This window comes from Mesoplodon mirus (genome assembly GCF_964341445.2).
Source record: "Mesoplodon mirus genome assembly, chromosome: 13".
Taxonomy (NCBI): domain Eukaryota; kingdom Metazoa; phylum Chordata; class Mammalia; order Artiodactyla; family Ziphiidae; genus Mesoplodon; species Mesoplodon mirus.
This window is the reverse complement of record NC_138989.1, coordinates 46,821,723-46,834,861: the sequence shown is the minus strand read 5'-3', so window position 1 is coordinate 46,834,861 and position 13,139 is coordinate 46,821,723. Positions and strand designations below refer to the sequence as shown.

Sequence of the window (13,139 nt, the reverse complement as noted above, 5' to 3'; positions counted from 1 at the left end):
CCTCCCTCCCTTCCTCCCTTCCTTCCTCCCTCTCTCTCTCCCTCCCTGCCTCCCCTCCTTCCTTCCCTCCCTCCCTCACTTCCTTCCCTCCCTCCCTCCCTCCTTTCCTTCCCTTCCTCCCTCCCTTCCTCCCCTCCCTCCCTCCCTTCCCTCCCTTCCCACCCTTCCTCCCTCCCTCTCTCCCTCTCTCCCTCACTTCCTTCCCTCTCTCCCTTCCTCCCTTCCTTCCTCCCTCTCTTCCCTCCCTTCCCTCCCTCCCTTCCTCCCTTCCTTCCTCCCTCTCTCCCTCCCTTCCCTCCCTCCCTTCCCTCCCTCCTTTCCCTCCCTTCCTTCCCTCCCTTCCCACCCTTCCTCCCTCCCTCTCTCCCTCACTTCCTTCCCTCTCTCCCTTCCTCCCTTCCTTCCTCCCTCTCTTCCCTCCCTTCCCTCCCTCCCTTCCTCCCTTCCTTCCTCCCTCTCTCTCTCCCTCCCTGCCTCCCCTCCTTCCTTCCCTCCCTCCCTCACTTCCTTCCCTCCCTCCCTCCCTCCTTTCCTTCCCTTCCTCCCTCCCTCCCCTCCCTCCCTCCCTTCCCTCCCTCCTTTCCCTCCCTTCCTTCCCTCCCTTCCCACCCTTCCTCCCTCCCTCTCTCCCTCTCTCCCTCACTTCCTTCCCTCTCTCCCTTCCTCCCTTCCTTCCTCCCTCTCTTCCCTCCCTTCCCTCCCTCCCTTCCTCCCTTCCTTCCTCCCTCTCTCCCTCCCTTCCCTCCCTCCCTTCCCTCCCTTCCTCCCTTCCTCCCTCTCTCCCTCCCTTCCCTCCCTCCCTTCCCTCCCTTCCCCCCTCTCTCCCTCCCTTCCCTCCCTCCCTTCCCTCCCTTCCCACCCTTCCTCCCTCCCTCCCTCTCTCCCTCCCTCCCTTCCCTCCCTTCCCTCCCTCCCCTCCCTCCCTCTCTCCCTCCCTCCCTCACTTCCCTCCCTCCCTCCCTTCCCACTCTTCCTCCCTCCCTCCTTTCCCTCCTTCTCCCTCCCTCACTTCCCTCCCTCCCTTCCTCCCTTCCTTCCTCCCTCTCTAGTTTGTTTAAAACAAAAAGTTTGTTTTAAAAAAGTATGTTTTATTTTAAAAAGTCATTGTTCTAAATAAAAATTGATTTATAGAAAATGAATCAAACTCTTGAAAAATAAGGAAACTACTGGTTAATGCCGTGAAAATTTGAGAAATATTAAATGCTTCAGCTGCTTCACCTTGTCACCAAGACTGACCTGCCACATTTCTGGAAGTGGCTCTCTCCTGAGGATCACTCCCCTCGTGGTCATAGATGGCTGCCAGCACCTCCCAGGGCTGCATTCTTCCAGGGAGGCACCTCATTTGATCTCACCATAAAAGAGAAGTCCTGGGTTTCCCTCTGATTGGGCCATTTTAGGTCCCGAGTGGCCCTGGCTAAACACCAGGGCAAAAATGATGAGATTTCACTGATTAATTTAGGTAGAGAAGCTTCCACTCCCCTTCTGCAGGAACTAAGGGTGAGAGCTTTTCCATTGCTACCCCGTGGAAGACGGATGGATGGAATGGTTGCTGGCAATGTGGCTGGAATATTCATTATAGAACATTCGTGGATTTTGCTGAGTATTTGTATCTGCACAGAGGAAGTCCAGACAGGAAGGGTCTTGACTCCTGGCAAGCCCCCAACTTCCATGCAGGGCTCTGACCCCCCTGCAGTGTCGGCCCCAGGCAGGACCCGCATCCCATGCTGCTTCTCTGTGGGGAGGCCTGGAATAGCAGAGCTTCTCTGCCTTTCAAGACAATGAGGCAAAATCCACTCAGTGGGCTTTAGTTGTAGTTTTGAGTAAAGGAACCCTTTTTTCTTTTGGCCCTGGGCCTAGGCAGTGGCAACTTTAAGAGTCTCATGCTACACCAACTGAGCTAGCCAGCCACCCAATGGGACATTTTACATCGACTAATTTTATGGTAGACATTCTTGGTGACTGAGTTCTTGAAATCAATCCAAGGATGCAGATCCTGACACTGAATATTTGAACGAGGTTACTCCCAGGAGCTGGTAGTCTTTTAGTGTTTCCCACCATTCCATGGTGCCATTTCTCACACGTCTGTATGAGAGGGAAGAACACCCTGGTAAAAACCCAAGGGACTTTAAGGGCTCAGAACTATTTGCCTACCTGGATCCACCCTTTCCATTAATTCCTTTGGCAAATATTTACTGAGCACTGACTATGTGCTAGGGACTGTCCTCCACATACTTGGAAATATATTCCAGGGTATTTTCCAAATCACTCTCCTGAGGAAGGCTGTTGAGTCGTGTCTACTCAGCTCAGCGTGAGTCCTCATTTGGGCAGCTGCCAGGGCTTGCGTGCCATCCCCAGTGTTCTCTCCCAAGCCCACCGTTGCATTCCTGCCTTATACGCAGTTTCCCAACCTTCAGCCTCCTGGGAAGTGACATTAGTGGCAGCGGCAGTGGGTGGATGACTGCTGAGCCCCTGGGGAAGCTCCACATCTCAGTGTTTGTTTAAGCAGCTGCAGGTAACCCCTCTCTCCTTGCTGGCTGACAGTGATTCCGGAACAGACCTTCAGCATTTGCACTGATTGCCAAAGATGACTTACCATCTGCCTTGGCTTTAAATTAACTGGGGCAGTTCTAACCCACAGAGAATGGGAAGCTAGGAAAATGGAATTGATTCTGAGCTTATTTCCATTTTGAAAGGCAGGAAGAAGAAGTCATGGGGCTGAAGCAGGGGCGGGAGTGTTGTGTTCTCTGAAATGAGAAGTAAAAGGAAGGAATGGGCATAAGACTGAGGGTTTGGGTGAGAAATAAAAGTTCTTAGAAGTGTCACCTTTGTGAACAAAATACAGGTTAAGGCATAAACACCCTAAATTCCCTTGTTTGGCAGGTGCTATCCAAATGTTTCAGGAGGTATTTTAATATTAGTGAGTTTTGTTTTCTGCCTGTATGTATGCACACAATGCTGACTTCCAAGGTGTGAGATTGAAAACTGACTTGATGAATTCAAGCTCACCGTGGCTAAAATTGAACTCACCCATCGCTGACTACAAATCTGCCCTCTGCCCACATTCCCGAGCTCAGTGACTGGGTGGTCCGTTCAATCTGCTGGCCAGGAACGATTGATGCCTAAAATTTCATGGACTCCTCTAATTCCCCTTTCACAGCAAAGCTATCACCACTATTTTCTGATTTTTTGTTCTCAACAGCTCTATAGACATTGAGGAAGAGGGTGGGAAAGCAGCTGCTGGCATTCGGAAACTGGCCTCAAGTTTATTACAAGCTAGTTTGGGCCATCGTTGCTCTGTTGGATACGACAATCTCACAGAACATCAAACAATGTCGGTCTAAGACCACGACAAAGCAAGAAAAAAAAAGAAATCGCTGAAACCCACAAAATCCCAAACCTCCCTTTTCTCTAAAAGGAGTAACTATTTCTGCTTTACCAGTCACAGCTTTGTGTCTGCTCTGGTCTGCCTTCCCTACAGATGAACTGTTGAGATCTCAGCCATAGAATTGTCCCCACTTTCTGATGGCGTCCAGTCTAGAGAGTGGAGTCCCACTTTCTTAGACTCTCCCCCAAGTCACCCAAGCAAAGCCCAAACCCTGTGATAGGGTCTGTCTAATACTGTCTTAGTGAGAGTGTTGTGTGTTCTCTCTTTCTGGGATGAGTAGTAAGTCCAAATGGTTCAGCTACACACGTGTTCCTGGTGGATTTGGGCTGGAGAGTACTGACACACTGTCCTCTCTCCATTTGTTGAATCTTGGTTTCATCACCAGCCTATAAAGCTACAACAACAACGTCATGGCTGTGTTTCTAGGTTCCAGGGTTCTTCCTCTCTGTCTCCTCTTCCTCGCTGCCATGAGATTTCCTTCCCACCCACACCAGCACAATACGTGAGACTTTCTGTTGATCCAAAACGGGGCATAGAATATGACGTATTGACAACATCAACTCCTAACTATAACGCACTCAGATGGACACTGATATCACTTCTGTGGTATTCTTACCAAAAACAATAATTTCAGTCCAATCCTGAAAAAATGCCAGGTGAGTCCAGACTGAGGGTGGTTCTCCAAAATAACGGATACCAGTACTGTTCAAAACTGTCAATGTCATGAAAGACAAGTGTTATGAGTTAAATTGTGTCCCCCTCAAAATATATGTTTAAGTCCTAACCTCCAGTACCTCAGAATGTGACTTTATTTTGAAATGGGGTCATGGGAGATGTAATTGGTTAAGATGAGGTCACACTTGTCACAAAAAGACAAATACTCTTTGATTCTACTTATATGAGGATCTAAAGTAAATTCAAATTCAAATTCATAGACACAGAAGACAGAATGGTAGTCCCCAGGGGCCATGTGGAGGGGGCAAAGGGGTGTTGTTGTTTAATGGGTATAGAGTTTCAGATTTGCAAGATGAAAAAGTTCTGGAGATCTGTTTCACAATAATGTGAAAATACTTAACACTACAAACTGAACACTTAAAAATGGTTAAGGTGATAAATTTTATGTGTTTTTTTACCACAATAAAATGTATATTTAAAAAATAAAAGATGAGATTATAATCCAGTAAGAAGGCAGCCATATGAAGGCAGAGACACATGGTTCTCTCTCTCAGTTCTGGAGGGTAGAAGCCCCAAATCAAGGTGACATCAGGGCCATCAGCCTTCACTCCGGCCTCATTTCCCGCCACTCCCAACCCTACTGTGACAGAAATGGTTGTTGACCAACACAGATTTTTTAGTGCTTTTTTTCCAGACTGTAGAGTTCTGGGAAATGACTCTCAGCTGGGGACCATATTGCTCAGTGCATCTGAATGGGACCGTGTAACTAGTTCCGGCCCGTGAAATGTCAGGGAGAATCATGTGTGACACTTCAGTGCAGAGGCAGCTAATACCATAATTTATTCCTCCAGTCTGCTGACTAGGTGTCCCTTGAAGCCACAAAATAAATCAAACTGGGGCCCTGAGTCACCATGTGGAGGAAAGCCACCTTGAGGGTCACCAGAACATGAACTTCTGCATTGGACTTAGCACTCATGAGAAATAAACTTTGTGTTCAGGCACAGAGATTTGGGGTTGTTTGTTACAGCAGCACAACCTAGTGCACCTCAATACACCCTACGATCCAACATTCTAATCCCCATCTGTTCTCTCAATTTATCAAGCTCTTTCCCTTGGCCTGCTCTTGCAATCTCTGCTCTCCTTACTTAGAATACCTCCTCCTTTTCTACCCAATAAATGGCTAAGAGTCAAATTTCAAACAAGTGCAATTTATTCTGAGTCCCTCTCTGACTTCTCCAGGCTGTTTGCTACTCCCTCATTCCCACCCTCCCACCAAGGCATGGTGCCTTGGGCCATAGCCCTTGTCAAATCACGTTGACATAGTTATCTTCTTAAAAGAATGTGAGCTCTTTATACGCAGGCACTGGATCTTATTCTGTAGGTTCAAAGCATCTAAAGGAATGCCTGGCATACAGCAGTCTCTCAGTACATGAATTTCGGGTTAGTCCAAGTGAGTTGGGGGTGCGAGGGTTCTCTGATCACATCCCCTAGTCAGCTGCCTGTGGGCTGTGGTCATTCTGAACCGGATTAGAGGGCTTGAGTCACTGTAAGTCTGTCCCGGTGGAGCTGGGCTACTCTTGAAATCAGCGAAGCACTCAAAGGAAATGCACATAATAAAGAAGAGGACCCTTACAATTTGCCTTTTGCTATTCACCAAAGGTGAGAGGAAAAGAAAGCTCTCTCATTTTCAGAATGTGTGTTTTTAATAGCTGCGGACAAGGTCGAATATGTGCTTAGCTTGGAAAACATTGGAAATTTGGATTTCCCCCAGAGTTCAGCCAGAGATGTTCTTTGAGTTCCTTTGCATTTCTGTCAAATTTGGATTCTTTTTTTTATTCGAGAGGACAACAGGGGAATAAAAAAAAGCAAGTTCAAATGGTGAAATGGGAAGTGCTTTAATAGGAATGTTTTATTGTCTCTGCCCGAGTTTCTAACATAGCCTATAAAGTGAAAGCACTGCTTTAATAAAAATGGAATGCTGTTGGTTACACGAAGTCCTGTCCCTCATCCTGCAAGTCCACCGAAGCAGGTGCCCCTCACTCCTTGGGGCCGCTGATGAGGGCCGTGGTGGAGTAGGTGTAGGGGCTGAGCAGGGCCATGATGGTATAGTGGCGGTGGCCAGACTCGTTGGCTGTGAACACCACCTAGGAAGGAACACAGACCGGATTGCTTTTCAGCAGAGCCTCCAAATATGAGTCACAGACAGAGAGACCACTCCAAGTCCAAAGAAATTATTTTTACTTTCTTATTTTGTTTTCTGGCACAGTGTGAGCAAAAGGCAAAACTCCAAATATGCTGGCCAGCTAAGCCGCTGGAGCCTTGCGCAGCCCTTTCAACCAGATTCTTTACTCCCGCCTGTATAATCAGGTCTCTCTCTTTTTTTGGCAAATTCACACTAAAAATCAGGGTGGCCCTAACCTGACCGAGGGAGATCACAGAGCTCCTAATTGCTCATGCAATTAGTTGATCTTTAACGCTGACCAACATGTCTGCATTCTATTTCCACGGCAGCCATCTGTTTTACATGACTTAAGGAATTATTACAGACAAGGAAGACGCAAGGAGATTGGGCACATGGATAACTCTGAGGTTCCCACTACCTCATAAGCAGAGGAATAGAGTGTGAACCAAGGGTTACAAATGTGGCTTTATTTATTTTTTTTAGCGTGACTTCTCACAGGAAGAAAGCTGAGGCACACCTTGAGGCTAAACCCAGCCTGGGCCCTGGTGGTAAATATTACTGCTCCTTCCCTTACTGGCCCCATGACCTTGACAAGTTATTTAACTTCCCTGTGCCTTACTTTCTTCACCTGTAAAATAAGGATAATAATAGGAATGGCTCCAGTGGGTTGCTTACAAAGATTACATAGGTTAAATATAGAAAACAGTGGTAGTATATGCTTGAAAAGTGTTATCTATTGTGCTGCTATTATTATTATGAATTTACTGTCTCTGTATGCATTGTCCGAAATCATTTTTCCAAACCTCTGGAAGCCAGTTGTGTTTTGGAATGAAAAAATTGTCAGATTTTAGAGAAGTAAAATGATGCACTTATTTTTTGCTGTATAACACCCTAAGTGGGGTCTGGAGGGTTGCCTAATAAACCAACATATTAATATTTCTTCAGCAGACAAACAATAGGAGTCAGTGGAAGGAATGAAGTCTCTAAAGAGCACCTTGTAAGTTCAGGTCATGTTACTAAATGAGTTATCATCAAACAGAGAAAAAGTTTGCTTTTCAGAGTTTTGTGGATTTCTGATTGTAGAAATGGGAAAGGGAAGCTGTGCTAGTCCAGTACGTTCCTTCCGACTTTTCCAAGGTGTGCAAAGTGCAAACGGTGCATTTTCTGGGATTGAAAACAAACAAAAAATAAAAAATAACACAAGCATCCATCCACTCACCTCTGCATATTCATGGAAAGGGGAAAAGCCAAGTGACTTCCAGTAGGATTTGGTGTCTAATTCTACTTTGTATATTCCTTCTACAAGTTTTTCATCTGTTGTGAGCCCATGGAGCTCCCCAAATTCACTGGTTTTCCTAGAAGGTGCAAAAGTCCATGTTAAGTTAGGCATTGAGGGAATAAGTGCCATTTTGAGGTGACACCACACACACACACATGCACGTACACACACAAGTGCAGTTTGTGTATGTGATTATATATATATGTATATATATATATATATTTTTTTTTTTTTTCTCAACTAGGTCAGGACGGGGAAAATTCTAGTAACTGTCTAAAATTAACTGACAGGAAATTTGTCAGGAATATTTCAAAACGCTCATTGTAGATTTTTTCTCTTATGAGGTTTCACTTCAAAAAAGTCATTATGCATAAATACACTACCATGTGTCATAAATACACTACCATGTGTAAAATAGATAGCTGGTGGGAACCTGCTGTATAGCACGGGGAGCTCAGCTCGGTGCTCTGTGACGACCTAGGTGGGTGGGATGGGGGGTAGGAGGGAGGTCCAAGAGGGGGGGGATATAGGTATACATATAGCTGATTCACTTCATTGTACAGCAGAAACTAACACAACATTGTAAACCAATTTTACTCCAATTAAAAAAAAAAGAAAAGAAAAAAAAACCACACTGACATTTTCTAGAGAGGTACACTTTTAATGTGGGGTCCTTCATTGCATTCATTATCACCTATTTACACTCCTGTAAACTGATGCTCCCGGAGTGATCAAACTTTAAAGCATTAATATAAACACGATACCTCTTTTAACTGCAATAGACACATTCTTAAGTCATTCAATCCAACAGGACCCATTACTAATAAACAAAAAACACATTTTTGACCCCTTCCCCATTCAGTACAAAGTAAGGAGGAAAGTAAATGGCTTCCCCAGCAAGGGGCCTTGTCCCCTCTGTGTTTTGAGGGGGAAGTTGTAGATGAAAACCCTGGTTCCAGGCCAATGGCAGGAGATAGAGGAACATCTAGAAACTCAGGGAAGCGTTTGAACTGGGCTAACTTGGGGCTTGTGGGTGAGGCGTGGGAAGGTCAAAGAAGCTCTAACCATCATGGTGGGGGAGGAGGGACATCCCAGGCCACTCAGGAAGGCAGTTACTGAAGCTGTGACCTCCCTGGGGCCCACCTGGCACCCAGGTAGCCTGCAGCAGAGCCAGCCTGACCTATGGGTCCACAGTCCCCGGGAAACACCAAGCACAGATTGAGCTGACTGCCGCTAATTTGGAGGACTTAAATGATGTGCAGTTTCAGGAAAATTTGTTTTTATTAACTTGTTGGATAATTTGATGTGACGGGATTTTGTTCATACATAGAAAACTGAGAGGAGTTCTTGCTGTCAGTTGAAAAGACTGACGTTTTATTGCAATGGGTTTCCTTTCCTGAAAGCTAAAAATCTTTTCAATGTACTTCTGTGTCTACATGTTCCAATTTAGGTTTCAGTAAACTAATTACCAGACAGTTACCATTACAAAAAAAAAAAAAAAAAATAGTCATTACGATTCATGGTTGGTGTTTGGGCGAAGGTTCGTTAACTACCCCTGGAAGTGGCCATGAGCTTCTCTGACTGCGGTTCCCTTGGGGAACCTGGGGGCCTCACTTCTCTCCCCTGTTGTGTGAGGGTATCTTCCAGAGGTGGTATCATTTGTACACATAATGGGAACCCCAAAATACAAGGAGAAACCCATATCTGACTTTTTCATTGTTTATATGATTAAGCTCCTTGGTAACTCTTTGCCATCAACAAATACTAGGCAACTCCTTTTTGTTTTTAAAGTAGGCAACTTCTGTTTCTATGTAAGTACCTGCTCAATGGCTGGTGTTAGAAATCACTCTCCATTAGATAGCAAAAACTAAGACAGGTAAAAATGGAAGTTGTCTTTATTGACTCTGTTCATTACCCTCCCACCTTTCTTCCTTGCCAGGAAGAAAATATTGGATTTCCCTTTTTTGTCTTATCATCAGAAAAAAAATTCCCACAAACATCTGAATGTTGTTTTGGTTTTTTTTACCTTTTTATTTTATTTATTTATTTATTTATTTTCATCTGAATGTTTTTGGCATCCGTTCTGTCTCGTGCTTAGAATATTCTCTTAACTTGGCATTTCCACAGTGTTCTTGGCATTTTATAGAAACATAAATGAACCAACAAATAAAAACTCAGTGGAAACCACACTAAAGAAAATGGCCTTCCCAATGATGGATGAAGAATCATCATGTGTAAAAAAAAAAAAATTCTATTTCAAGAATCATCATGAGATTCTTGGGATTCATTGAAAACCCACAGAAACTCTCTTCTCAGGGGACAGAAACTCTTAGCAGTATCGCTTGGTGCTGAGCGTTTCTTCGTTGTTCATTCTTTTAGTTGGTTTCTTTCGATTTTACTAATGTGCATTTTCTTTGAAACTCTTGCTAGTGGAGGTGGAAGAACTCTGTGAAAGTTATAGAGCATCTGCTGGGCTCCCAGCAGTGGGGCATGGTGAGGCTGGTCTGTGGCTGTGCTTGCTATCATGTGTCTTTCTCTTCCGTGTCTTTTCTTATGGAGCTCGATAGCCCCAGCCTCACAGAGTAGATGCTCCATCAGGGTTTGCTAGACAACAGCCCTGGACTCTGGATGATCCAGATACACTACAGTCACCTCCTCCATGCAGCCCCTAGATTCCATTCCTTTCATTAATAAATCACCACAAATTCTACATCTTTCCTAACATTCCAAGACAAGGAGTGTTATGCAAGGGCATCAAGGAATCTGGAATTCCTGAAATTATATGCATATTTTTGTATGTGTGTATATGTGTATTTTTCTGGGCATGGAGTTCATAGTTTTCATCACCCTTTTCATGTGGTTCATGACCCCAAAATGTGGTGAAGTGTAGTGGGGAGTAGGAAGCTGCCCAGAATGCTGTTCAGGATCCTGGTCACTTGCAGCTGAGCAAGGCAAGAGGGCATCCTTCTCAGAATCCACTTTCCCTCTGCCCACATTTTCAGTTTACTTGGTGGACCTTTATTTTTTTTTATTTTTTTTTTGCGGTACGCGGGCCTCTCACTGTTGTGGCCTCTGCCGTTGCATCGGCAGGCGGACTCTCAACCACTGTGCCACCAGGGAAGCCCTTGGTGGACCTTTAGTGAATGATGTTGTTAGGGACCCTTTGACCGAAACCGCCCGCCTTGGCCCGGTACGACAACAACTGCTTGCATGAGTTGTCTCACAACAGGAGGTCCCGATAAGGCACACGGCACTGCCTCAGAAAACGAATTGGGAGAACCCGAGAGGGGCCAAAAGGAGGGAGGAGACGCCAGCCCATAGGTCCTGCCGACCTCCCAGAAAACCTCGAGCTAGAATCCATCTTGGCAGAGAGATGTGCCTGCCACCAGGAAGGATCCTGAGTCAGACCAAATATGGGCACAAGCAAGATGATTGGCCAGAGACAGCCGGAAACTAACCCAATTACCATAAACCCTGAGACTGCGAGTCACGTTGCAGAGCAGTTCTCCTGGGTTCCCTTATCCTGCTGCTCTCTGCCCGGGCGCTCCTGCCCAGTAAAGTCTCTTGCTTTGTCAGCACGTGCGTCTCCTCGGACAGTTCATTTCCGAGTGTTAGACTAGAGCCCACTCTCGGGCCCTGGAAGGGGCCCCCCTTCTGGTAACAATGTGAGCCCCTCTCTCTAACAAGTGGCAGGGTGACGGGAAGGTATAACCAAGTCCTCCGTCTGGGTTCCCCGGGCAGCTCACCCGAGGCAAACGGCTCCCAGGTCTCGTCAGCAGCCTTTTTGAACACTTTCACGCCCACGTTCACAGCAGGAATGCCCTGGACTACATCTAGGACTTTGACCATCAGAGGACACTTGGATTCACCAGAGCCCTGGGCAGAGAGAAGACAAGTGACAAGTCAACAAAGTTGGTCAGAGCGACAGGATGCGTCCTTTGTGGTCTTTGATTTGGAGCGAGGCAGAAAGGACATGCGAATCCCACTTCCAGCCACGGAAGTGTTGATGGTTAATGAGCTTCCCTCACTCAGTGTAGCAGAGACGTGATTGTCTCCAAAGAAGGAATGGTTTCTGCCTCTGGACGTGCTGCGCTCCAGCGGGGGTGTGTATAACGAACTTGAAGGGAGAAAATAGGCCCTCTGAGAACAGTTGCTTCAGTAAGCCTCGTCATTTGAGTGGAATTATGGCAAAGATGTACTGTGCCATAGGACTAAATAGTTTTACCTGAGAGCATTTTACTCAGTTGTTACTGTAGTGATTCCCTCTTACTAGTTGCTGTAAAATAATGTCAGATGATTTCATGACCCTTTTTATAGTTTTAGTTAATTCTCCTAGGGGATTTAAGAATTTTTTTTTTTTTCTTTTTGGCTGTACTGCATAGCTTGCGGGATCTTAGTTCCCCAACCAGGGGTCAAACCGGGGCCCGCAGCAGTGAAAGGGCTGGGGCCTAACCACTGGACCACCAGGGAATTCTCAGGATTTAAGAGTTAGATATCTGACTAGAACGTTGTCTGCCAAACCTTTCAGAGGTTAATCACTACATACTTTTTGATTAGCTAAAGGGAAATCAACTTTATCAAATGTCAAGCTTCTGAAAACTCAATAGTAACAGCTTCTGGAATATCGGATCTTTATTTCTACCATTTATCTGAGGAAATTGAGGCACCATTGCAAAGCCATAGAGGAGAGCGCCCAGGTTCCAAGCCCCAGTTCAGTGAGCTCTGCAGAATTTCATTCTTTTTGAAGTTTGAATCAATTATGTTTAAAAATAGATGCTGGGTGCCCTGGCCCTACTAACAAAAGCTGGTTGGCAAAGCAGGAAGGAGTCCCTTCTACTTCGTCCACAGGAGACATAAGAAAGGACTTCAAAGAGTTGAACACTCACCACAGGGCTAGCCTCAGACACAAATACCAGTCCAGCGAGGTAAAGGAGGAACAGACGGGAAGAAGCCATTCTGCCAAGGACTGGTGGGTCTCTGAGAAGGGCTGCTCCCAGCTTCAGGCTTTTATACTCACTTCTCCCCAGCCAGCCTCCTGAGCCCTGCCAACCTGACTCCAAACCTGCTGATTCTGATTACTGACTTAGTCAACAAAGGGAGGATAAGTAACCCACACAAATATGAAACTTACCTAGACAGATTAGAGCATCAGAACATTAGCTCTATGAAATATTCTTAACAGGTCATTTGACCAGCTAGATCACCAAAACAATCAAAACAAACAAGCATACTCTTCTCCATGCGTGGCTGGATGCAGCAACATTCTTGGAGATTTTATTCCTCCCTACCTATTATTTCTATGCATGTTTTCCATTTTCTATACATTTTATCATTCATTTTAAATGATAGATGCAAATTGTAATAACTTATTTCACATGGAATGACATTTGGCTACACAGGCTTAAATATAGTGCATCAGAAAGCATCGTTGCACTCAAGCTATATCCATGAGTCAACGAGGAAAAACCTTTGGCAGTGCTTACATTTGAAAAACCTATGTTTCAGCCAAACTCAGTCATTTGGAAGCTTAACTTAGTCAGCAATTTCTCCATGATTTTTGTGTTCTTCTGAGACAAGGTTCTCGACCCAAGGAATAATGACACATTTCAAACTGGCAT

General features: G+C 45.4%; 1 protein-coding gene across 1 annotated transcript; it reads right to left on the bottom strand.

The window, feature by feature from the left end:
* Positions 1-6,096: 6,096 nt before the first annotated feature.
* On the bottom strand, positions 6,097-12,476 carry TTR (transthyretin; the record flags this gene model as incomplete). The annotated part of the gene is given in 5 exon segments (XM_082640248.1): positions 6,097-6,204; positions 7,462-7,597; positions 11,268-11,271; positions 11,274-11,397; positions 12,408-12,476. Coding segments are annotated over 5 exon segments (441 nt in total).
* Between the last annotated feature and the right edge of the window lie 663 nt (positions 12,477-13,139).